Source organism: Indicator indicator, chromosome 11 (assembly GCF_027791375.1).
Source record: "Indicator indicator isolate 239-I01 chromosome 11, UM_Iind_1.1, whole genome shotgun sequence".
In the NCBI taxonomy this organism is placed as follows: Eukaryota; Metazoa; Chordata; class Aves; order Piciformes; family Indicatoridae; genus Indicator; species Indicator indicator.
The window spans coordinates 19,011,062-19,038,584 of NC_072020.1; the positions used below are offsets into that span (position 1 = coordinate 19,011,062).

The 27,523-nt window shown below is 40.6% G+C and overlaps 1 protein-coding gene across 1 annotated transcript in view; it reads right to left on the minus strand.

Annotated features, from left to right (window-relative positions):
- The window catches only part of SLC25A13 (solute carrier family 25 member 13), a 77,431-nt gene that overhangs the window by 30,018 nt on the left and 19,890 nt on the right, over positions 1-27,523 (minus strand). Inside the window, exons 3-11 of the mRNA XM_054384810.1 lie at positions 23,174-23,313; positions 16,474-16,620; positions 14,684-14,822; positions 13,670-13,763; positions 13,426-13,510; positions 10,779-10,863; positions 10,160-10,318; positions 2,263-2,315; positions 956-1,036 (exon numbers count right to left, since the gene is read on the minus strand). Of these exons, the coding sequence (XP_054240785.1) occupies positions 956-1,036; positions 2,263-2,315; positions 10,160-10,318; positions 10,779-10,863; positions 13,426-13,510; positions 13,670-13,763; positions 14,684-14,822; positions 16,474-16,620; positions 23,174-23,313 (983 nt within the window). The remainder of the gene's footprint in view (positions 1-955; positions 1,037-2,262; positions 2,316-10,159; positions 10,319-10,778; positions 10,864-13,425; positions 13,511-13,669; positions 13,764-14,683; positions 14,823-16,473; positions 16,621-23,173; positions 23,314-27,523) is intronic.

Genomic DNA, 27,523 nt, shown 5'->3' on the forward strand with positions numbered 1-27,523 from the left:
CAGCATAAAATATCTGCACCTACTGAGGTTAAGACACAAGCATTTGTTTTTAAGTTGCTGCTTGCTGTAGCTTTTGACACAGGTAGATGCTGCTTGAAAATGTGACCTCATCTGTCTTATGACAGCAGAAACAAAGACAGATTGAAAATACACCAACATTGCTCTGCCCCAGTGATCAAAGCTGGTTTAAATAAACAGTGTTCTTTATCTGTGAAGTGCACTGGTCTTTGAACAACTATTCATTTTACCTAAAGTATTTACATTTGCTTGAACAAAATCAATATACCAGATAAAATAAGCTGTAATATGAACAGACAGAACTAGAGCAAACCGTGAAGTATTCTCGTTTACCCAGTAATATGCCAGCTGGTCATTAAGATACTACTTTGTGCAAGCAAAACACTCTTAAAAAAAACAAAAAAAAAACAACTTAGTGGGTTTTAAGTACAGCCTACATTCAGGAATGCATTATGTATAGAGTTAACATCACTCAGCCTACGTCTGCTAGGAACTCAAAGAAGCATGAGTAGTCTTTGCCATTTCAAAAAGCCAGTATCGCTGTAAAAAAGTGAAAATTAGTGGGTGCAATAACACATCAGCAAAGAAGTGACGTGGCAGAGTGGGTGCCACAAAGCAGTAACTCGTTATTAACTTCTGGAAAGGTTAGCATGAATCCTCTTCAGGCCATAAACTACAGCCAACATGAATAAAAGACACATTCGTTATTAAGGGAACGAAAGTCTAAGCTGCGAGAATTAAACAGCACAGTTAAAAGGCAAGATGCAGAGTAACATTTACCCTTTCATCAAGAGGGCTGGCAAAACTAGGAAAGAAGTGAGATGCTCTGGTAGAGTCTGCTCTCGAACCAGATCTGTGGTTGAACAGAAGTCTTAGTCCTTGGAGTTAACACGCTGCACATTCATCCATCCCAAAGAAGGAAATTAAAGGTACTTACACAGCCACCAGCAAGAATTTCTGCAGCCAGTGGGACAGAGCCATCTTTAGTCATAAACTTATCTCTCACAAAATCATTAACCTTAAAAACAAAACAAACCACAAACATTTAGGAAAGCTGACAAATTACAAGGCGGGAGAAAAGACTCATCAGCTGCAAATTCTGTGCCACTGAAAATGCAAATAGCAACCAGGAAGCTACCAAACTAACAGGTAACAAATCTTGTATTTTACATGAAATATTGTAAAGCTATGGCTTTGTTTTGCACAAAGATTTGCAGCATAATTCAAAGATTCATTAGTAAGATAAAGATAACAATTGGTAATTAAATAATAAAATAATTACCTGAAAATTAATGATAAAATCATTTATGAAATGCTCACTGGGTGTACAAATGCAAATATAATTTCAAGTTCGTATCAGAATGTTCAAGAACAAGTCATTAAATAATAAAATCCTGATCTGAAAAATAATGATAAAATCATTTAAGAAATGCTCACTGGGTTTACAAATGTAAATATAATTTCAAGTTCTTATCAGAATGTTCAAGAATAAGTTTTAATAGTAATTCATTAAAGCATTAAGCACCTTTCTAGTTGTTAAAATGCATTAATATTAGCCTTGGTGAATAATAACTTATAGGTGAATAACCAATACCTTGAGATTGGGTTGTAACAAATTCTTAAGTGCCTTAAAATCACTCAAGAAATAAAAAAATAATTACAGAAGTAAAACATTTTGGGGGGGGGGAAGCACGCAAAAAAGTTCCTTTCTTAATCCTTTCCTACTAACACCTCACTACATGCTCCTATGACATTATCTCCTGGTGCACTAGGATTAAACATGTGGAGATATAAAAACAAGAGCCCTTCGAGAACAATAAATAAATAATGATTCCTGTTTGCTAAGTGAAACCAAAGGCTTGTGCTATTTAAAATAAGCAGATGAGTTGAACAAGTCAAATGAGTTTGGTATAGTTTGGAATGAGTCCAAAAATGAGTTTTCAGTAAGATTCTTAAAATGTATCTCTCCTCTCTATCTCCATCCTCTATCTGTCTCTCCCTCTCCCCTATCTCCCTATCCAAATATATCTGTATATATCTCGTATGCCACTTTCAATGCTCACAAGTCAATTATAAACAGTTGCTTTGTGCTTTTTATAATTAAGTTAATATCAAGCAAAAATGATGGAGTACATTCTGTCACACCGCTGACACATTAAGGATAAAAACTTTTAGCGTGCTAATTGTAATTACATGGACTTTACAACGTGAAGAAACATGAAAATAATCCATTTGCAAACTTACAGTAAGTTTTATGGCCTTCTCTGGTGCTACTCCTAATAGCTGTGGCAACAGACCTGTAACATGGAAAGAAGAGATTTCAGTGGATTGAGTAACTTGGTATTAACTAAACAAATCAACAAATATACACAGAGATCACCACCTAGAAATGGGCAATTCTGACAGCAATTTTATGTTATTATATTAAATGAGAGCACTTAAACATTTCATTTTGAGATTAAACTTTGTGCTACCATTTCAAGTGTTACAATTGCCTCTATGTATTTGTTTCTTTAGCTTTTTTAAAATCAGTGATATTAGGTCACTTTTCATTTGCAGACAGATTTGCCAACTGCGTTTCAAGTACCCTGTTCAAAACCAACACTTATTTTCTTCATCTTCACAGAAAAATTAAGACTTTCTAATTAATTTTGTGAGATGCATGATGCATCCACTTCAAAAATCATGAGTGAAATACCATTTTCTGGCAAAAACAATAGCCTCAGATGGCAGGACCCAAGGGGACAGGAATCAAAATAATGCAAAACATTTAAACGTGTATGACTGCATTCTTAAGCTCTTTGCCCAACTTAAAACAAAGGAAGTTATGCAGCTTTCTTTCCAGCTATGGAATTTCCTCTTTTATTTTGTTAGAAGCAATGCACCACAGAGCTGGAAGTGGGAATCTCTGACTGCCAGCTTTACTTGTTTGAAGTGAAAGGTCGATATTTTGTCATTTTTTGGATGACACAACCTAAAAATAGGCCAAGCTTACCAACTAAGCCTGGGGCTAGAGTGGTGCTGCCAGCATTCAGCAGCGTAACGAAATTAGGACACCTTTCAGAAGTGGGAGAAAATCATCCTGGCTGGAGTTCCTGGTGCAGACCCTCTTGGACATCACATATACAGATATTACCACACTTAAGCTATATATAACATGGCTTTGAAGTTACAGCTTACCAAATAAATTGCAGAAAATGACATTTCTAGAAGTGTCAAGACATAAAATTATTAAAATAGTCCAGCTGGAGGTCTGTATGAACACAGGGCAAATTAAATTCCTTTTCACTAGGCTGAGCTGAAGATAGCTTTTTAACCATTTTTCAGCTCCTAACTCTGCATTTATAAAAGGAATTTGTAAAATCTCAGGAAAAACAAGTTCATCTTGGCACAGTGTTTGTTTTCTTTTTCCCATCTGCTCCCTTCCTCTTGCACTCAGATCTGAATGGTGCTGTTAAGAGTCAAAACTTTCCATGAAACTTAACTGTAGAAGAGAAATTATTAAATAGAACTGGTAGAGTTACCAAAAAAAAAACCCAAAACCACCCAAAATCCCAGCACCAACAACAAAGACCAAAACAACAACAAAACAAACAAAAAACAAACCCCAAAGAACCCAAACTGAACGATTAAACCCCCAGAGTATTCTTCTCTTTTTTCTCTCTACTTTTCACATGATTTTATAGTATAAAAGTACTTTCTGAGTTTAATTACAGATAATGCTGTGTATACCTACTGCAAGATAGTATAGAATCACAGACTGCTTTGGGTTGGAAGTAACCTCTGAAGGTCACCTAGTCCAACCTTCCTGCAGTGAGCAGGGACATCTCCAACTAGGTCAGGACATAGAATCAAAGGATGGTTTGGGTTGGAAGGCATCTCCAAAGATCATCTAGTCCAACCCCCTGCAGTCAGTAGGGATATCCTCCACTACATTAGGTTGCTCAGAGCCTTGTCCAGCCTGACCATGAATATCTGGGTATCTCCAGGGATGGAGCCTCAACTACCTCCCTGGGCAACCTGTTGCAGTGTTCCATCACCCTCATAGTGCAGAACTTGTTCCTAACATCCAATTTGAATCTGCTCTTCTCTCATTTCAAACCACTGCCCCTGGTCCTATCACTGCAGTCCTTTGGAAACATTCCTCTGCAGCCTTCTTGTAGCCCCTTCAGGTACTGGAAGGCTGCTCTGAGGTCTCCCTGGAGCCTTCTCTTCTCCAAGCTGAACATCTAAAGGCAGCAGCATTCATTTTAATTCTATATTTTACATCCTGGCCAGATACCAGCTAGTCCTACTGTCTCCAGGAAGGTAGACGGACTCTTCACTTGTTCTCATGTCTATGTGATTAAGTTTTCTGTAAGTGATACCTGTGCATTCTATAGCTTATGACCATCAAAACTAAATTCTCTTCTCGTGGGAGCCCAAATTTCTCTCTTACAGGATTCACATAAGTAATTCATCAGACAATGAATCACCAGTTGCCATTCAAGAACTGTTGAAAGCTTTCTGAACATGATGAAGAAAGAATAAAGCACCTCAGGGGCACACCTGAGTGTTATTTTTCTCATGGGGTTATCCTGACACAGTGGGAATTTTTCAGTGTTCCTGTGCACTAGCAGATCAGCAGTATGACATATACACTAATGCTGGAACAGGTTGTCCAACGAGATGATGGAAGCCCCATTCCTGGAAGTTTTTAAGGCCAGGCTAGATGTGGCTCCAGGCATCCTGATCTAGTGGAAAGTGTCCCTGCTCATGGCAGGGGAGTTGGAACTAGATGATCCTTGGGGTCCCTTCCAACCCTGACAATTGTGTGATTCTGTGTGACAGGCTTAGAACTGCCTGTCAGTGTCTTAAAAATGCATGCCTCTTACAACACCAGAGAATAACATTTTGCACATAGGCAGCCTGCTGGTATAGTACAGAGCAAACAAAATGTTATTCATCCCATTTTTATATAGGAAAGGCTTTTTAGTAGCAATTACCATGTACCACTCCGTGTGACATGCTGCAGTAGCAGGGCTCTCTGGGAAAGATGAAGGTATATATGAGAGAGAGCACCAAGAGCTCCATTCAGATGGTGACATCATACAAGTTCCTAAACACACTGGGAATACACACAGAATGGCTCATCCAGCCCAGCTGAGGCGATCCATCAACTTTAAAGAGATTTGGCCAAAGTATTTTTTCTCATCTCTAACAGTGAAACTTCAGTTTCACAATGTGTAACAGATGTGACTTTATCTTTACTAACTGCAGAAATTAAAATATTTTAAACCATTTGGACCTTTGATAGAAAGGCAATAAAAGAACACTGAGGAATTTCTCTCTGACAGGATTCACATAAGAAATTAATACTGGACAACGAATCACCAGTTTCCACTCAAGCACAGCTCCTCAGAGGGGAAAGCATAGAATCACAGAATGGTTTGGGTTGGAAGGGACCTCCAAAGGTCATCTAGTCCAACCCCCCCTTGCAGTCAGCAGGGATATCCTCCATTATATCAGGTACCCCAGAACCCTGTCCAGCCTGACCTTGAATATCATCAAGGATAGGGCCTCAACTACCTCCCTGGGCAACCTGTTGACAGTGTTCCACCACTGTCATGGTAAAATGGGTATTTCTTGAAGATTTTGTGCCTTGACAGAACTTTGGGTACAAGTAGGCTTGTACTTCATTGCCTGCTTCTGGAGGAAAGCTTTTGCCACAGTCTTTTTGTATCATTTACATGGGAGTCCATCAGTAATAATGAAGTTGGATGACAAATGAGACGACTAAAATCAAAGATTAGCGAGCATCTGGAATCACTGCAGCGCTAGAAGCACTAGCAGGAAATATAAAACTAACAAGTTCCTTGGCACTTAATGATTACAAATAACAAACTCTTCTGCAGCTTTTCCTGTCTTTTTCACCCTCTAGAAGTGGCTACTGAACAGTTTCATGTGCCAGGCTTCATCTCTGGTATGTAAATTTCCCATCAAATTTCTATTAAGCAGAGGTGAAATAATCTCTACTTCGATGCACTGCTAAAGACTGTGAAGCATTCTGCTACTCATCAGGTGGACTTCTGATTAAAAGAATATTAAGAAATGAAGGTGACCTCATCAGCTGGAAGAGATTTTGGCAAATCAAAGCTTCCAAAAATCTCTTCTATTTGCATATATATAAATACCTGCCAGTTTCTAAGTATGTATTTCAGGTATAAAGGTAGACACAACAGTAAATTATAGGTATAGGAGATGAGGATTCTTTTTGGCCATGCTGAGAAGAAATTCATTTTTTTAAGGACTACATATCTGAGGTAAATCTTTCATCTGTCTCTAACAACACAGCATTGAAATAATGCACATTACAAAGATGCTCCAGAGGTTTATATGTTTGTTGTTTGGTTTGGCTGGGTTTTTATATCAAAATAACTCCTCAGTGGAAACATTGATTATCCTTAGAACCAAACTGACATTAAACAGAATTTAGTGCACTTGTTATATCCACAAGATGGTGTAATTTATCCTTATCTGAGATGGCGGGGTTTAGAACATGTGGTTTTGTCTTTTTTAAATTTGGAATAAAATAGTGATAAAAGAAAAAGAAAAAGAAAAAGAAAAAGAAAAAGAAAAAGAAAAAGAAAAAGAGAAAAAGAAAAAAAGAAAAAGAAAAAGAAAAAGAAAAAGAAAAAGAAAAAGAAAAAGAAAAAGAAAAAGAAAAAGAAAAATAAAAAGAAAAATAAAAAGAAAAAGAAAAAGAAAAAGAAAAAGAAAAAGAAAAAGAAAAAGAAAAGGAAAAGGAAAAGGAAAGGAAAAGGAAAAATAAAAAGAAGGAAAAGAAAAAGGAAAAGGAAAAGGAAAGGGAAAGGGAAAGGGAAAGGAAAAGGAAAAGGAAAAGGAAAAGGAAAAGGAAAAGGAAAAGGAAAAGGAAAAGGAAAAGGAAAAGGAAAAGGAAAAGGAAAAGGAAAAGGAAAAGGAAAAGGAAAAGGAAAAGGAAAAGGAAAAGGAAAAGGAAAAGAAAAGGAAAAGGAAAAATAAAAAGAAGGAAAAGAAAAAGGAAAAGGAAAGGAAAAGGAAAAGGAAAAGGAAAAGGAAAAAGGAAAAGGAAAAGGAAAAGGAAAAGGAAAAGGAAAAGGAAAAGGAAAAGGAAAAGGAAAAGGAAAAGGAAAAGGAAAAGGAAAAGGAAAAGGAAAAGGAAAAGGAAAAGGAAAAGGAAAAAAAAAAGAAGGAAAATAAAAGGAAAGGAAAAGGAAAAGGAAAAGGAAAAGGAAAAGGAAAAGGAAAAGGAAAAGGAAAAGGAAAAGGAAAAGGAAAAGGAAAAGGAAAAGGAAAAGGAAAAGGAAAAGGAAGAGGAAAAGGAAAAGGAAAAGGAAAATCAGCTCACTTCACTGAATGGAAACAAGGCTCATGTGTTTAAAATACCAGCTGAAATGGCTGAGTTCAGAGTAGGGTTTGTAATTCCTGCTTGCTTCTTTGCAGTAGTAGATGATGACAAAGAGGGAACTGCTCCAAATGTTTCTACTGTAATATTTTTTAAAGGTTTTTATCATTATTCAGCTATTCAGGAGAATTCTACCAATGATTACTCCTTCCTCCTGTGGGGAAAACCCTCCACATTTACTTAACTCTGAGTGCACCACAGTGTAAGAAAAAATAGTAGTTACCAGTCTGTAGTTTGTCTTACCTAATGCAGTATTTAAGATTACAATGAGATTATTCTTGCTGTAAGAATTTAAATTTGGTCCATATATTAATCCATAAAATGTTCCTTTCACATTTTCTTGTTTTCTCAAGCTTAACCAGAATCCTTCACTCTGCATTCAGTTGTTTAACTTTCTCCAGCATCATCTCCTTAGAAAGCAAACAACAGCCTGAACTTCAGAGACGAAACTCCATATTTGGAAGGAGTTTTCTCTGTTTGATTCTTTAAAAACCAGAAGTTGAATCAGGGTGCTCTTTAAGTAGAGAACCTGGAGAAACAGAGGTCTCACTTTGTCTCTGCAATGATGGTGTTCTTTGCCATCACACAATTCCTACTATATAATCCAGAAATTAGATTATTGCCCTGGGTTTAGAAGTTCAGCTGCACCAAACTGCCTGAGATTTCACTATTCAAGCCTGCTTGGAAAGATGAAAAGTAGTAAAAGGGATGGGGAAACGAAGGACAAGCTATAGTGATGAAGGTTCCTGACGTTCCCCAACAATTTGGCAGTGAAACAATCACTCCAAAAACATGACAAGCAAATGGACATTTCTGAGGTGTTGTTTTGTTTTGGTTTTTTTTGTTTTTTCCCCAGGTGAAAAACCCACTGTGGAATTGTGCATTTTTGTTCTTTCAGTAACCTGGAAGAAGCAGCTAGATGCTTGCAGGGAATACATTTTGTTCTTTAGCCAATAATTGGAACTTTTAATGTTTCTGATTGTTAGAAATCCTTAAAAAAGAAACCATGTCATTACTCTGTATTATATTATTAGGCCTCCTCAAAAAAAACCCCAAAAAAACCAAAAAACTGCCTCAAGCTGAGTTAATAATAACAGAGCCTTCCCATCTCCAATTGTGCTGAAATAATTACAAATACTTACTTTACAGAGGAGCTGCTTAGCCAACCTCCAGTTAGTCTGGTCTTATGTTCAAGAATGCACATGTAGCACACCACTTCATTTTGTTTCACACACTGTTTAACAAACTAAATTTTGTGGGGGTGTTTTGGTGTAAATAACTTTTTCAAATCACAGGGTCACTGGGGTTGGAAGGGACCTCCACACGTCATCCAGTCCAACACTGCTGCAGCCATCAGGGACATCCTCAACTAGATCAGGCCACCCAGAGCCCTGTTGAGCCTCATCTTGGGTATCTCCAGGGATGGGGCCTCAACCACCTCTCTTGGCAACCTGTTCCAGTGTTCAACCACCCTCATTGTAAAGAACTTTTTCCTAACATCATAAATCATAACAATATTTTCCTGAAATCCTCAATTCTTCATTCCTGACTCAAGTGCCTTCAGCAATTCATTTCTGTCACAACAAATTCTTATTTTCAAAAGGTATACAAACTTTCTAAGAAGCTGGCTAAAAATGAAGTAACACAAGTTTTAAATCCTTCCCAGTGAACTTGGGAGAGGAGGATAAGGTATCTCTATAACTATCAGAACTATAATTTGCTTTCTCTCTGTGACAGAAAAAAACTGCAGTCTCATGCAGTGGTTCATGATTACAGAATCACAGAATTGTCAGGGTTAGAAGGGACCCCAAGGATCATCCAGTTCCAACCCCGCTGCCATGGGCAGGGACACTTTCCACCATATTAGGTTGCCCAGAGCCATATCCAGCCTGGCCTTAAAAACTTCCAGGGATTCTCCAGGACTGCGTCAGTGTTGGCTGAATTTAGACCGTAACTGGGACAAGGAGAAAACAAAAAAGCCCATAAAACTGAAGGTACTGACATAAGATAGCCAAAATGGAGATGTTTTACATCCTGACCACAGTAAAATGAGCTTTTGGAGTCTTCTCCATTGACTACAAAGGGAACCTGAAACAGCTAACTTCATAACTTGGGTGTATTGGTTACGTATGTAAAGCTAAGTGGGTTGAAACTCAGCTAACTTCCCTGGCTGACTCAACACTGACAAGCTAAGAGGCAAACATAAAACTTGATGACTATTCCCAGGCAACTGGTTCAGAGAGACCTTTCTGTTACAAATGATATCACAAAAAGATCTTGTTAGTAATAAGGTATCATGTTTTCTCTCTGCTTTTGTGGTTTTAAAGAGAAAAAACAGATAAGAAAGAACACTGAAACAAACAAAACAAAATTGGATGATCCAACTCCTTGCCAAACAGGACAAACCATTCTTGGTACTAAGGACAGCTAAGGAAATGAAAACTTGACTAGCAGTCTATTTTTGCTGTAGGAAATTGCTGTTGTTGCTCTGTTGCAGATGACAAAGGAAAGGACAGTGAGGTCCTACAGAAATGTTCTCACTACAATGAGGTTCTACTCGAGAAAAAGCAAACTCTTCACCTGTAACAGAGTAGAAGCAAAAGCACAAACCAGGCAAAACTGAAGTCTTAACAAAAAAAGCTTTTAAAAAATCCAGAGTTCCACTGAAGTCTTCTTAGTATCTTATCATTAGTATATACCACCTTTTAATCTTACCTCTATAAAGTCCAAAGAAGCCCTCATAACGCAGCACTTTCTTGAAGCAATCAAAGCTGTTTTTGTACATCAGCTCTCCCACAAAAGAGCCTGTAGAGCGCTGGTTTTGCATTCGAGTTTTTACCAAATCAATGGGGTAGACTGCAGTGGCTCCAACAGCTGTAAATAAAAAAAAAAATCAAGCTGTAAGGAAACAGGATTTTGCATTTTGCATTTGCAGTGTTTGACTGCAACTCACTTTCTACATTTACATCTTGAGTGTCAGTTTTATGGGGTTTTTTTCTGCACAATATATTCTGGATGCATTAAACTACACCCCACAATTTTAATCAAAAGCACTTCCTGGCCCTACCTCCTGATTAACCTGATTCTGCTGATGACTTGTTGATAAATCTGATAGGAATACCTGCAAACTCCAATGGTTTGTAAATCCCAGAACTCTTGTAGACCAGGTGGCCCTTTCCGCTTCAATCTTAGACACAGCTAAGCCCTTAGACATGGCTCCAAGGGAAAGACTGATAAGCCTTCCACACTTACATGGAAGGCAGAAGAGTAGAAGAAAAGAAGACAAAACCCAAACAGTGAAGATGAGTCTTTTTTTTGCTCAACCATGACTTACCTCCAGCAACTGAACCAAGGGCAAACCTGTAGGCTGATTCTGCAATCTGGATGAGAATAGGTCGAGACGGATCTCCTGGAGCTTTCTGTCGAGGCAGGATTTAAAATAAAAGGACAAGAAAAAATAATCAGAATGTGGTTATTTCACAAGAGACCATCTCATGATCAGACAGATGTGACTACAGAGATACCTGGGGAAAAAAAAATCCCACAATACACTGGAAATTGTGTTTTCTATTATTATTTCTTTTCCCCTGATTTCTAAGTGCCCCATAATGTAGGCTCTTCAGACTGAAATAGCAAAGAAAAGAAAGACTGATACTACAACAAAATTATTCAGCTCCAAAATCTCTGGTCTGAATGTGTGTACGAGGGCACACTTCAGTCATTCAACTTCAACAGCTAAAAACAGCTCCAGTTTGGGATTCCTTTCTACTGCCACCAAAGCCAGGGACATTTAGTGCTTCTCAGGCTATCAAAACAAGTATGTAAGCACTGTTTATAGATATTAGCTAAAGGAAAATCAGGTTTGATAAAAAAGACCCACAGTTTCATTTTGCTCACAGTCTATCAGTGCTGGACTCAACACAATGAAAATTAAATTTCAGAGGTGCTGCAGATTTAAAATTTACAGAAAAGAATTAGGAAAACAGAATTCTACAGGGGTGTTAAGGCTCCCACACTTACTATCACATTTTGTAATACTTTATTTCTATTATTTTTTAGGATATTACAAGTAAAAGGACAAAATAAATACATTGATACATTTTTTTCCCTGAAAATGTTTACGTTTTAGCTAATATTCTAACGTAGGTGGGGTTGGCCAATAATAAATTGAGGCTATCAATGCAGATGAAAATCTTTTTGGTCTCATCATCAAACAGCTGACATTAAAAAGAAATTGGATGGAAAAATGAAGAGGTGGGAGAGATAGGCAGAAGAAATGGTTAAGACTTCAGCACGTTCATGTGTCCCAGCCTCTTAAAATGGCATAAGTCTTACTATCAAAGACAGTGGCCACAAAAAAAAACCAGAAGAAGCTGCTACTTTGGGCACCATATTTCTGGCTACATTTTACTGCCACCTATTGTAACTTACTTCACTTGATACTCAGGCCAATGCAAAAGCTTTTAACCCCGTTAGGAGTCTTCTAGGAATAGATGGTAAGCTTTTGGGAGCCAAGTCATCTGAATTCATCCCAGCATAGTCAATATTTAGTCACTGCTCAAACAAACAGAAAACCGCCACCCTAGATACTGCCTCAGAGCGGTGGTGGGGGTGTTCGGATGGTGGTGGGGGGAGAAGAAGAAGAAAGAGAAGCATGTGTACACACACACACAGAGGCCTGGCTTATGGCCTGCTAGTCCTAAAAATGTAGCCTGCATCAACCCATTGTGGTCAAACTGGCGTCTCTGTGTAGACCCAGAGCAGGGAAAAAAAAACAAAAAAAACACAACCAAAAACCCCTAAGTCTCACAAGACACAAAGTTAAAGCTGCCTTAAAATAGAGACAGAGAGGAACAGAAGGCTAGTTTTAAATCTATCTGTACAGAAACTTGTGTCAATGAAAATATAAGATAGGCTAAAATAGTATGAAAACTGGGAGATCAAGAAGTTTGCCATTTGAAGAACACTATTTTTTCTTTTTGCCTTAAGCAAATCTCAAGTTCTTTTGCTGTTACATTATCTAAAGTCAATAACCTTGAATATCAACGTTTTTACTGAAGCTATGATATTAAATCAAATATAATCTCTCCTTTTTGACATTCAGCAGAGCATAAGACAAAGCAGTCCAGAAAACAGCCATGAAGATGATCAGAGGGATGAAGCACCTCCCCTGTGGGGACAGGCTAAGCGAGTTGGGGCTGTTCAGCACTCTGGGGAAACCTTAGAGCAGCCTTCCAGTTCCTCAAGAGGGCCTACGAGAAAGCTAGGGAGAGACTTTTTACAAGGGCTTGCAGTGATAGGATGGGAGGGAATGGACTGAAGCTTGAGGCGGGCAGATTTAGACCAGAGATCAGGAAGAAATTCTTTACAGTGAAGGTGGTGAGACTGGAACAGGTTGCCCAGAGAGGCTGTGGATGCCCCTTCTCTTGAGGTGTTCAAGGCCAGGTTGGATAAGGCCTTGGGCAACCTGGTCTAATGGAAGGAGTCCCTGCCGATGGCAGGGGGTTTGGAACTAGATGATCTTGAAGGTCCCTTCCAACTCAAACCACTGTGTGAATCTCTGTGTGTTCAGAACAAGGGCTGCCATTTACAGGCTAAATGCTGAATTCACCATCCTATTTGAAACAGGAAATCTTCTTTCCTCATTAAAAAGAGCAGAAAGCAACAGAATCACAGAACATAAACACCTTAATTAGGTATACACCTAATATTTACTATGTGGCTGGATGACACTCATATACATATTATCATTCTAAAGACAATCACATTTAACCTGTCAAAATGCAGCCTGAGAGAAAGGGGCACAGAGAAGAGATGAAGAGGACATGACACAAGTTAAAATCAAATTCTAACAAGAAGCTATTCCTCACAGATATTACAGAACACAAAAGAAAGACAACTCAGCTCACAGGAGGAGGTTGGCTATCTATTTACCTGGCACTGGAAAGTGGTAATAACATCACAGTGGCTTCTGTTCTTACCTGCCTCTGGGCCTCAGCCAGGTTGTAGGGCAATGTCCCCTCCTCCAGAGGAGCAATTCTTTCAATATCCGCTAAAGTCATGCGCCTGAGGAAATTAATTCAGCTTAGCATTTGCTTAGAGATGGGGTTTCAGATCACGAGAATTCATCTGCATGTGGCCACTACACTACACTCTCCCATTCCCCAACACCACCCTCCCAACTCCTTCCAAGAAAGAGGGAAGGACAGATAATTCTCTACTTACCCTCGTGGCTCATACAGATCTGCTAACTGAAACAAGATGTCAACTTCCATGGGTGTAACCTGACCAAATTTCTGAGCTGCCAGAACAAACTCCTCTGCAACAGAATAAAAACACAGAAAACAAAAACTAAGTGAATTAGAACAAACAATACAGAGTACCCCAGAGATGCTTTGTATTTCAGTGTTAAGAAGATGCTGATAGGGGAGGGAGAAGGGTGGAATAAAAACACAGAAAAGAAAAACTAAGCAAAGCAGAACAAATAACCCAGAGCACCCCAGAGGTGCTTTGCATTTTAGTATTAAGTAGAAGATGCTGATAAGAGAAGGGGAATAAAAGTGACCCACCACAAAAGTGTTCCTGCCACTACATAAAGGCATGTTTGAAATGTTCTATCCTTTAGTGCTATCAGGAGGATTTAGGATCTTTGACATACGGTATCAATCAGCTGCAGGTCAGAGGGAAAAAAAAAATCAAATAAAAAGCAAGCAGAAAAAAACCCAAAAACCTCAGGAGTCAAGAGATGAGGAACTTTTCATGTACAGTCCCAGTAGGCCACATTAATGAAACTTTGGCATTGCACGGGGAATTCTCTATAAAAGTGGTTAGATAGAGCTGATAACATCTTGTTCCAAGCTTGTAGATCAGCTTACTGTGCCGCCAATACAAGTTTATGGAATTCTTCAACTACCCTTGAAGGTCACTTTAATAGGCTGCCAATTTGGCAGGAGTCCTAGGAAGTTTTTTAAACTTTTAAATATCTTTACATACTTTCCTCATCCTGCCCCCCCACCCCTGCCACCAGTTTACTAGGACCTTTTTCTGATTGAAACAAAATGAAAAACCTGGAGGGTGGAATCCAACAGGAGTGTGCAAATCTGAGTGGGATACCAAGGAATGCTAACGAGGCTTACTCCCCCTCCCACTGATTTAAAAGCACACAGATGAGGCCTTTCCCTCCACCCACTCCAACCAAATGCCCAAGGAAACTTCCAGACTGCAAACATTTCAACCAACCCTTAGTGACTTCCACATCTTTTCTGTTTCCAGCCAGAGTACTGTAGATCTTTCTAATGAGCTCCATGTTGTTAAGGAGAGAATTAAATCCATTAAAATAGGAAAAGCTGACCTGATGGGAAGTGGTACCTCCAGCAGCCTAGAGTAGAGACAGTAAAAGAAGAAAGAGAGACCGTTACAAGACTAAGAAAAACCTTGCAAGGAAGGTTTTCAAACAATGTTATTTCACAAGAGCAACAGTAGCACAGGCAGACTTGCTTTAAAAAAAAAACAACCCTGCAAAATAAAGAAAACCATGAAAGATTCTTATGTTACTGAAACTAATCATGACCAGAATGTGAAAGTCTCCCCACCCTACAAACCTAAACAAATACATATGCAGGATTATAACAACATAACCAGTAGTAATTTACAAAGTTCAAATTTCAGTCCTGCTTCAGTTGGAAATGTTTCATAAACTGGCTTATTTCTAGTAATGAGGAAATCTACTTCTACATGTAAAGTATATTGCTCTACAGAAAATCCCAACAAAAAGCAAAACATATTATAAGAAAGGTCAGCTGAAACATTTAAATCCACAGGCATTTAAAGTCATGGAAAACCAGCAGTAAGCTCTCAGGCTTAGATCAGGCAGTCAAACAAAAGGGGAATGGCAAGGTTTGAACAGTTCCTTATTCTCAAATGATAACTGAGTCTAAATCTTTATTTTAAAGTGGTGTTGGGTCTGCACACAGAAAAATTATTGGATCAATTCCTTGTTTAAAGCATAAGATCAGTAATGAAGCAAATTTCTGAGAACTATGCATAAGCTTGCCAAAATTTAATTGACCTTGAGGGAGAATCAAAAATATTCTCTTATGTTTTATGGCAGAGTATACAACCCAGGAAAGCTGAAAACAAGTTTGGGGATACAATCCAGGAATAAAGAATTAGCTCTCATTGTCAGTCCCTAAGTCTTCTGGCTGGATGCTTCTTCCAATACTTCAGCCAGAATTTAGCAGTTCTCATCACTTCACACTGGAATTCTTCCTTGCAAGTCAAAGCAAAACAGGTTTCCCTAAACCTGGATAAAGCCAGACTTTGGATTACTCAGTAAGTGTTGCTGCAAATTCCCAAGATTAGAAACTGCTCTTTTCTATTTTTCCTTCAGTGATGTTACAGAACTGTAATGTTTGATTTGGTTTATGTACTTCAGGTTGAAAAGAAGTGCACAACTACCAGCTAATATGTAGTGAATGTTCATGGGCAGTGGTCCAGTTCACCACCAGTTCCCAGGTGCTTGGAAATTACACTCAGGAGCTTAGAACTGACATTACAAAGCAAGCCCTTTGAGTATGACTTCCTAAGTGGGATACAATGGCATCCTCACCTATCTGAGACAGTTTACTATGGTAGGACGACTGGAAATAGGCATTGCTACATTTCTAGGCCATTACTATGGTCCACTGACCTGCTTTGTCTTTTGTCCCAATATAACAGTAACACTCAGGATACACATTCTGCAGTAAGGGTCAGAAACACAGAATCATAGAACCGTTTTGGTTGGAAAAGGCCTCCAAGATCATTGAGTGCAACCTTCAACCCAACACCACCATGGCCATTAAACCATGTCCCAAAGTGCCAAGTCCACAGATTTCTTAAACACCTCTTTCCATACATGTAGATATAAACTTAAAAACAAGCATCCAGAAGCTGGGATAGGTGCCACATAGAGTGCTTGAGGTACATAAAACCAGAATCCCACATGTGTATCCCAGCTCTTTGCCAGTTGGGATACCAGAACTACTTACAGCTACTAGACATTCTTCTACAAATGGTGTTAGCATGTGTGGCCGGATAGTGACCATAATGTCCCTGAAGTCCATAGCTGTGACTCTTCCAGACTGATCATTGTCTCTCTGGACAAAAGCTTGTTTTGCATGTTCTAACTGTATCTCCTGAAAACACATGGGGGAACAAATAAAAACAAAGGTTAGGTTCAGAATCATCATCTTATCAGTTAGATATTACATAATGCAATCCTGCACACTTAAGAAAATAAGATCTTAATTTTAATTGAATATCATGTGTGTAACTTTCATGATTAGTTATTCAGAAAATGGAATCAGAGCGAAAGTGTGTCAGCACTACTGTGCAAATCTTGCAGTAGAACATGACATTATCCTACTATTTCCATTCTATTTGCAAATCCATGCCTTAAAAGTCCCATTAAAGCAAGACTCAGACTAGTCAAGAATCACCAGCACGATGTAGTGACAGTGAATATGGACTCCTGTAAGCTGATAATTATGTCACTGCAGCATTCAAGAAAATAGTGAAGGGTGAAAGCAAAATTCATCTGGTGCAGGATAAGACCTGCCTGAGGTCTGCAACTGCCATCCCTCCTTCTGCTCATTCTTCTTGTGTCATAGGTCACAGAATGGCTTAGTTTGGAAGGCACCTCAGAGATCCTCTACTCCAACCTCCCTGCGATGGGCAAGGACACCTCTCAACTAGACATGGCTGCCCAAGGCCTCATCCAACCTGGTCTTAAACACCCCCAAGGAGGAGGCATCCACAACCTCCCTGGACAGCCTGTTTCAGTCTCACCACCCTCATACTAAAGAACTTCTTCCCAAGACAGAGTCTAAACCTACTCTCCCTTAGCTAAAAACCATTCCACCTTGTCCTATTGCTAGACAGCCTTCTGAAAAGTCCCTCTCCAGATTCCTGTAGGATCCCTTCAGGTATTGGAAGGCAGCTCTAAGATCCTCCTGGAGTCTTGTCTTCTCTAGGCTGAACCAATGCATGCTGCCTCTCAAATTGGGCTTGCCTTTTATTTCAGCTTCCTGAACTTTCTGGTTTGAGTCCTAATTTATAATTAAAATCTGCCTAATACATTAGGGCAGAAGAAGGAAAGTGGAGGGAGAGGAGGGGGAAAGGACTGATCAATGTTTCAGTGCTGACTTTCACTCACAGAATTATTCAGGAATTTCTGCTTTGGATGAGAAGCATCTGTGGGGGTTGTTATTTGAAGTGCTACCCTTTCAGTTCTGTCATGTTTCCTTTACATTACAGCCCCTATGTGGAAGGGCTACACTTCAGCAATAATGCTCACTCTGGCTGGATTCAGTCATGTAAGCTCTTGCTTCTCTCCAATTGTGACTAATTTCAACAGAAATCTGGAAGCAAGCAGTTTTGAGAGGTTTAGAGTGAGAGGAGCACAAAAACACAAAAAACCTTCGTCAGCTTAAGGCAGGCAGCTACCTGGGAGGCAGAGCTCTGCAGAGGAGCTATGTATAGTAACTCTTCTCTCCCTAAATACTCACCACCCAGCAGGTGGAAATGTATGAGCAAAAAATGTTTGTCATTAAGTGTCAGCATCACCAAAGAGAAAATAAATTGAATTTAGAAGGATTACATGGGAAACTGTGAATGCTGCTTTCTTCTCCTTCTCTCAGTCAATTTATTTTAACCACTGAAACTGCTGGCAGTGTCGTGTTGGCAGCATCCAGCACAGAAATAGAGTAAAAGATCTGAACACCATTCAGAGGCCCCATCCCTGGATATATTAAAAATCAGACTTGATGTGGCACTGGGCAGCCTGATCTAGTTGGAGGTGTCCCTGCTGACTAGAGGGGTGTTGGACAAGATGACCTTTGAGGGTCCCTTCCAACCCAATGCAATCTGTAAATCATTATGCTGTGTACATGCAGCTAATACAAAAGACATCATCTTAAAAATAAAGTGAAACCCCAAAACAGCAGAGTTGTAGTGTTTAGAGATGCTGTCTAGACTTGCAGTGATTTCTATTGTTTCACCTATTTCAGCCCAACATTGTTTACCCAGACAGGTGAATGTTTCAAGAAACACAATCCTCATTGCTTTGCAACACAAATTACACATCCTGAAGAACCTTCTCCCACTAGACTTCTGGCAAATTTAAATATACTTAGAAAACAAGCTTCTCCCTGATGCTGTTAGTCCAGAATTCCCCCAGGTAGCATAAGACTGTGAAAAATTAATTTGCACATCATGGCAGGCAATGCTGGTACCAGAATTTTCATCAAATTATTTCCTACCTGAGAGATTTTACATTAACTTTCGATTACAACTCATTAAAAGCTCCTTTACTTTGCACTCGGATTGAAATTTGTGTTTGGGTTCCATCCCAATACATCTACAAGTCATCAGATACAGCACAACCCTTTCCACTGGAGTAGATTCTGGGTTTCAATCATGAAGAGTAACCACTTCATTAACCAGTATGCTGGGCACAAAGAAATTCCCAGACAACTCTGAAATGGATTTACCAGGCCAACATATAAGCACATGTTAAAATTAATTGTGTGGAATAGACTTTACATACTGAGAAAGGGGCCAGTGTTGCTCTTTATGAGGCAGCCTTGCCACTGAAGTGATGATGGAACACGACTGTAGCCAGACACAGATGTGACAGATATAGAATGGAAATGTATGAGCAAATTTGAAGCTAGCAAAATGAGAAGCAGGGTGAAAAAAACAACCCACACCTTGAGCTGTGGGTTGATGCAAACAGATTGTTAACTGTGTACAAGCCAAGCAGTTTGGAGGCTATACTTTTGGGCATCTCTGTTGCTTGAAGACAAAAAAGACTGCTGCCAGGATGTAAATATTCAGAATTTCATAGAAACTCTTCTCATGTAAAGCCAGAAGAGATCCATCTTGTGCAGGGATAAAATATACTAATGGTACTTTCTACATATCTTCAGCTTTGCCAGAAGTAATGATTAGCTGAAATGCCGTGACAGGTAATGAATATGGAACAACTTCATGTGGCATAAGAGGACCCAACATGACTGAATTTGAAACTAGCCAGATTATTTCATTAAAAGTTGCAAATTGCATTGTACTTACAAAGCAGTACCTGAAGCAGAACCATCTGGTCCATGTTAAATGCAATGTGAAGAGCATTCACACGTCAGGAATGCAGGAAGGTAATTTGGTATCCACCGTGGTCTCCTGCTGTCTAAGGTCCAAGGTCTAGACATCAGACCAAGGAGACTGACTCATGCATAGGCAGAAGATCAGAAGGAAAAGCTGAGCACCAAAGGTTACAGAGCTTAAAGGAAGATTTCTATGCCTGTGGACATTAACTCTCTCAGTTGTGCTGAGAGTCATTTCTGTGCCCAAATTCCAGTATCTACAACAGAACGCTGCAAGGAAGAACCAGCAGGGGAATTTCTGTGTTGTAGGAAATGGGGAAAGAGATGTACCCACGTGCTGCGAGTGACTGAGCACCCTTACCACGCTGTACTGATGGTGGACAGCTACAGCAGCATCTTAGGGCAATTAACGATTGGAAAGTCCTTGCTGCCTGCACCAACACTGACAGTATCTTCAGAGCAGCCTCAGAACTCTCCCTGAATCACTGAATTGTCAGGGTTGGAAGGGACATCAAGGATCATGTATTTCCAACCCCCCTGCCATGGGCAGGTCCTTGAGTCCAACCATTCTCTAACTCTGCCAAGTCTGGAGCTAAGACAGGTCCCTCCGCAACTTTGAAACACCTCCAGGGGTGGGGATTCAATCACTTCCTTGAGCAGCCTGTTTCAGAATCCTTTCAGTCAAGAAGTTTCTTCTACCAACCAACCTAAAAATGCCCTGGTGCAACTTGAGGATGAATTGCCATCCTGACTCTCCACATGTATGCTCTTACTTCCTCTATCTCTCCTATATGGATCATCACCAAAAGGGGTGTCTGGCTCATTATGATCAATGACATGTGTCAACACAATCTTCTGCCCTGCACTGCAGCTACCTAAGAGTCACTTTTGCAGTAGAGCTAATTAATAAAATGATGAAACAAAATAAAGTAGCTGGGCAAGACAGACCAAACCCACATGTAACTCCCCCTAGAATATAATCACATGCAAGACAAGTCCTTTCAGACAAGGTAAGAGGAACCCTCCCTGCACAGGATGAGAAAGTCTAGTAGCCAGTACTCATCTCCAAAGTCAACATCTCCTGCCTCAGCTCTTTTCCTAACTGAAAGGAAAAACACTACGAAGAACCTGAAGATACAAAAATTGAACTTAAATCTCCCAGGCTAAAAGGTTACAGGTTCTTTTAGGTCTGTCTCTCTCTCTGCTCCCTCCTCATCTTTTATTTGTCTGAGGTTTTGCATGAAAAAAATGTCCTTTATTTTATTCTGACTTTTTCTTCAGGATTTCCTCAGCTCTCTAAACAGATGCAAACAGGACTGGTACAATGTTAAGACTGATTTTAATCCACCAGAAATCAGGATACATATACAGGGCTTATTCTGTGGTTGGAAGGAGGTCTGAGAATGCCAGAACACGCAGCCAGAGGCATTTTTTCCTAATCATACAGAATCACCTTCAAAGATCACCCTGTCCAACCCTCCTGCCAGAGAAGGATCATCTATAGTAGGTCATACAGGAACACATCCAGGCAGGTTTTGAATGTCTCCAAAGAAGGAGACTCCACAGCTTCTCTGGGCAGCCTGTTCCAGGGCTCCAGCTTGCACCCATTGCCCCTTGTCCTGTCATCGGACATCACTGACCAGAGCCTGGCTCCATCCTCCTGACACTGCCCTTCACATGTTTATTAACATGAATGAGGTCACCCTACTCAGGCTCCTCTGCTCCAAGCTGAAGAAACCTCAGCTTCCTCAGCATTTCCTCACAAGGGAGATATTCCACTGCCTTCAGCATCTTTGTGGCTCAGCACTAGACTCTTTCAAGCAGTTCCTTGAGGCCCTTATTGAACTGAGGGGTCCAAAACTGCACACAGTATTGTAGATGTGGCCTCACCAGGGCAGAGTAGAGAGGGAGGACAACCTCTCTCCACACACTAACCCCACCCCCTCTAATCCAGTCCAGGATGCCACTGGCCTTCTTGACCACAAGGGCACATTGCTGTCTCATGGTCATCCAGATGTCCACCAAGGCCCCCAGGTCCCTTTTTCGCTATGACGCTCTCCAGCAGGTCAGTCCCCAGCCTATCCTGGTCCATGGGGCTGTTCCCCCCCAGATGCAAGTCTCCACACTTGTCTTTGTTGTGCACATTTGTTTTTTATCCCAAAGAAGCTCTAGTTCTGTCACAGACCTGGTCTGTGTCTTAGCTACTTAGGAGTTACAATAGTCACTACAAAACCTGAGGGAATACCATTTAATCATGTGATACCTGACATCCTCTTCATACAAAGTTAATTAGGCTCTGTTCTACAAAGTCAATTTGAAACATTTGTCTCAATAGCATTATCTTAATTATTCCTCATCAAAATGATACTACCTCCTACTGTGAACTAACATACTTGTGTAAACAAGAAAAAAAAAAAGAAACCTTCTAGTCTTGAAGTAGGTTCCCATTTTAAAACTCTCTGGTCTAAACACTAAACACAGGCATTAAGCATTCAGAAGGAATACAAATAAGAAACTCACGTGTTGCACCACCTCAAGGATCACTTTTCCTATTGAAGGCTATTTCAACAGTATTGCTGAAATACAGATAATCTGAGTCTCTTTTATTAGCACACTGGTTTACTTTCTGTAACAAATTACACCAAAATATAAATAACCATGAATTCCAAGGAAAGGGAAGGAAGGCAGTCATCACCAGCAAGGAAAAAAGTAAAAAAGGAAGGTGCTACAAGCAAGGAAAAAAAGGGAGGAAGGCATCACAAGCAAGGAAAAAAAAGAAGGCATCATGAGCAAAGAACAAAGGAAGACAAGAAGACACCATAAGCAAGGAAAAAAAGAAGGCAGGAAGGCATCACCAGCAAGGAAAATGAAGGCATCACCAGCAAGGAAAAAAGGAAAGCACCACAAGCAAGGAAAAAAAAGGCAGGCAGGCAGGCATCACCAGCAAGTTAAAAAAGGAAGGCATCACTAGCAAGGAAAAGAAGAAGGCATCACAAACAAAGCATTTCCCTATCTGAGACATTGATAATCCAAAAAAAAGGTCTAAAGTGAGAAAGTGTGTGGAAAGAGCTTGCAGCAAAACATCTTTACTGGATATCGGCACTGAATTAAACTTGTTTGGCAAACAGAATCACAGAATGGCTTTGGTTGGAGAAGACCTCTAAGACCTGCTGTGACAGACAGAACTACTTTTTAATACCAGCCTGGCAACAGGGGACAAAATGTTTAATACTATTATTTAAAATATTTTTTTCATTCATGGATTTAAATATAGAGGAGATCTTTCAGGCTTTGAGGTCTATGTTTTTCATTTCACATCTCTGTCTATACAACAATGCAGACAAGATCAGCTTCTGCACACAGCTGCCAAAAACAAAAGGTAATTAAAAAAATACAACCCACCAGCTAGCCTCCATCAGCAATTTTACCATAAGCACATCCTATTTATCAACACACTATTGAGGTGGAAAAGCCTACACTGGGGCCATCTTTTGGCTTTCCTACCAGTGTTAAATTGCAAATTGGCAAATACTTTTGAGTCTTGAATCCTTATTACTCTTGACAAGCTGAACTGTATTAGACCCACCAGTAAAAACTGGGTAAACTCCGGGTATGTTAGGTGTCTTTTCCTGTCCTTTCCAAAATGCAGCTGTACAAACTCTGAATTCCAGTTGAAAGGAATGTGCTGATGAATCGTGGTCTGGCCAAAAACTTGCTTAGCATCCTCTGGGAAGAAAAGAAAAATGATCATTTAATAATAAAGTAACAATATAGATAAGCATATAAACACAGGATATTTTCTAATAGGAAAGCAATACTGTTCATCAAAATGATTGATATTTTGCAAAGCAAATCTGATTCTTTTGTTCACCAAAATCACCACAAAATTTGAATACCTCCACAAACAGTTTCTGAATTATCTTTTCAAACTTTATATTCACAGCACTTGATTAGAAGAGACTCAACTGGATGTTTCAAGTTTCAAACTCAAGCAAGAAGAGATTAAAATGAAAAGACAATTTATAAAGCTAAGCAGTGTTCAGCATGATCTTTTCAAGCTGCTAAGAAGGAAAGTTTTGTGTCACTCAATTCAGGCTTTTGTATCATTCCCAGAGTTCTCCAGATTCAAACAAATCAACTCCAAAAATACCAGTATCTGTCAAGATCCACTTTGTTGTAGTTATCTTACAGGAGCAGTGACATGCAGGACAGGGGATGGGCAGGCAGGAACACACAAACTTATCACTACTAAGCAGACTTTAACTTTAGACCTCTGTTACAAGGGTACCTGGTTTGATAACACCTAAATGCAAGCTTCATACCTTAGTTGAGTTTAGTAATCATAACTGGGCAATGGTTTATTAGAGGCCTGGCAGATTTTAGGCAATATGTGGCATTTTTGGTGAAGAAACAACTAGTTGAAACACAGCAAGTTGTACAATCAGTAATAAAGACCATACAGTGCTAGAACTGCATCAAGAGGAGTGTTGGCAGGAGGGCAAGAGAGGGGATTCTTTTTCTTTACTCTGCTCTTGTTAGATCCCCACCTTGAACACTGAGCCCAATTCTGGCATGCCCAGCATAAGGACACAGAGCTGTTGGAGTGAGTCCAGAGGAGGGCCACAAAGATGATCCAAGGGCTGGAACACCTCTGTTGTGAGCACAGGCTGAGGGAGCTAGGGTTGTTCAGCCTGAAGAAGAGAAGACTCTGAGGGGACCTTAGAGCTGCCTTCCAATACTCTGAAAGGATTGTACAGGAAGGCTGCAGCGGGACTTTTCATAAGGGTGTCTAGGAATAGGACAAGGGAGAATGTTTTTTAGCTGAGGCAGAGTAGGTTTAGACAGATCTTAGGAAGAAGTTCTTCAGTACGAGGGTGATGAGACTAGGAATAGGTTGCCCAGGAAGCTTGTGGATGCCTTCTCCATGGGGGTGTTCAAGGCAAGGTTGGATGAGGACTTGAGCAGCCAAGTCTGCTGGAGAGGCATTCCTGCCCATCATAAGGAGGTTGAAATTGATGATCTCTGAGGCCCCTTCCAGCCTAAGCCAGTCTATGATTCTACGCTAAGTAATGGCAGCAGCAACAAGATCTAAGGAAGTACTTGGCTCACACACCAATACCCACTTCATTGTGACAGTCTGTCTCAGCCAAAAATACAGGGCAAAGATATCTTCCAAAGAGAAGCTCAAGGCCAGAGGTTCCCAGCTGCTACACATCTTCCTAATTGTTGTATGACTCCTCCAGCACTGCCAGCCAAGAGTCAGTCCTTGTCTCCTGCTAATTCTTGTGGGCACAGAGAGCTGGTTCCCAGGAGACACTCCCTACCCAGAAGCAGGGCCAGGAGCTGGTCTCCTGCTCCCTTTACACTTTGTGGAAGAAAAAAAAGACTGGGAGCCCAAACCCTGAGCTCCTGTCTGTCTCTGCAAGCAGCAGAGCTGGAAGCCAGTTCCCAAGCGTGGCTGGTGCCTGGGGACAAGGAAATCAGCAGAGCTTTGTGCTTGCCTGTGTGCAGAACAAGTGGGGAGTCACCTCTCTGGAGCCAGCCTCTGCCTGCCAGGCAAGCCTGGGAGCCACCTTCCAGCTCACCCCAGCACCACAAGCAAAGGTGGGAACCGACTCCTTGTGGCTGTGAGGTCTCATCTCCAGGGCAAGTTGAGCTCTAGCTTCTGGTTCAGCCCATGCCAGCCAGGCACCAAGGCTCTGCTGACCTGGGGAAACCCAACCAGGGTAGAACTCCCACTTTCAGGCAAGGAAGCTGGAAAAAAATGAGAGCAGGGTGGCACGACCAACAGCCAAGGAAGATGTCAGAAAGCACCTAAGTCAATGAAGCATAAAGAATGGCCCATGGAGGTGAAAAGGGCAGGTATGCTGTGCAGTCCCAAAAGCACTGCAGTTGGTGTCACCCACAAGGACAGCTTGTTCTAAAGCAAAGGGGCTTCACAGCAAGAGGAGATGATACTGCAGACCTATTCCCATCCTTCAACAGTTTCACCTTTAAAACACACCACCCACTGATCACAGGGAGTCAGTGGTGAAAGAAGAAGTTGGATTTAACTCACAAAGACTGACCCCAGTTAACCTCAAATTCTTAAAATTCAGCACTTCAAGTCTTAATGTTCTATGAGAATTTTTTCCAAGTAACATCAGTGCCCCCAGGACAGCATTGTTCATTCATGTCTTCAAGCTCCAGATTGGATCTTGTTTGCCAGCATTCTCCAGAAGCAAAATTCTACTCTCAAGGCAATGGGAGGGAAAGCCAATTGGTTCAGGGTGAGGTCCTGTCCCTCTACTGAAAGTCATTTATTTAGGATGCTTCCTACAGACACAGCTCGAGGCACCTTGTCACGTGTCACTGGAGATCACCTTTATCAAGTTCCTGCTTCTGCCAGTCTTCCTTCAAAGAATGCAACCAGCATGAAGAAGATAGCCTGTCTTGCCCACAAAGAGGCAATGGAGGCTGTCTCTTCCTGGTAGCAACCACTCTACATCTTCTAAATGAAGATATTTCAGAATACTTTGTCCCTTGCACAGGAATCAGAGGCTCATCTGCTTCTTCCTTCCCTCTCATCCCATCTCCTGAATTTCCCCCAAGCAAGACATTGATAATGTCTGGATGAGATTAGGAACAACTCATTTTTACCAAAAGCTATGTTTGCTTGGACTCCACATTTATCTTTGTCAGAGCAAAAGGTGCTTTTTTACTTGATGTGAGATAAGAGATAGGAAAATCTTAGCTAGTGTAAAAGCAGTCTCAAATTATTTTTGATGGGGCCAGGCTCCTAACAATAATCATTCCTTTAACTTTTTACCATATGAAAGTTACAGTGCCCTCTGATTAGTGTCTGGTGGATAAGAAGCTGGACATGAGCCAACAGTGTGTGCTTGCAGCTCAGAAGGCCAATAGCATCCTGGGCTGCATCAAAAGCAGTGTAGCCACACATTGGAATAGCTTGATTACTAAGGTTTGCAAAGAGAAGGTACTCAGCCCTGGAAGGGTTCAAGGCCAAGCCAGATGAGGCTCTCAGCAACCTGGTCTAGTGGAATGTGTCCATGCCCGTGGTAGAGTGGTTGGAACTAGATGATCTTTAAGGTCCCTTCCAACTCAAGCCATTCTATGATTCTGTCCTTCCAACTTCCCTCAACAAAGCAGTAAGAGCAGGGAGGGCTGTCACAGACACCTTTTTCCACAGCTAAGAAACTCTGAATCAACACACCAATGCTGTATTTTCACTGCTTCTTAACTCCTTGCAAAACACGGACCACAATCTACTCTGCAGTTCTGAATTAAAAAATTATTACAAGGCAAGCACCTGGTAGAACACTCAACCTGAAGCTGGCAGAGCAGAAATGGAGCACATAATGTGAAGATAATGGGGTTGCATTACATACTCAAGAAGGGGAGTTCGGGGGGGTTGATTTGAGAATAGATAGCAGCTCAGGTCAATGCAATTTATCTGTGCTCTGCCATGTGGTACTGCTGCTGTTTAAAAATAGAATCATGGAATCATCAATGTTGGAATAAAACTTCAAGACCATCGACTCCAACTGTAACTCAACTACCACAACCACTAGACTATATCCTGAATCCCCACATCCACACACTTCTTGAACACCTCCAGGGATGATGATTCCACCACCTGTTGCGGGGGAATTTTCAGCCCACCACACCCTGGGCAGCCTGTTCCAATGCCTCACTACTCTCTGCGTGAAGAATTTTTTCCTAATATCCAATCTAAACCTCCCCTGGCACAACTTAAACTCATTTCCTCTTATCCTATCACTAGTTACTTGGGAGAAGAGACCAACACCAGCCTCATTCCATCCTCCTTTCAGACAGTTGTAGAGATCAGTAAGATCTGCTCTCAGCCTTCTCCCCAGCTCTCTCAGCTGCTCCCCATGTGATGTACTCCAAACCCTTCACCAGCCTCCTTGCTCTT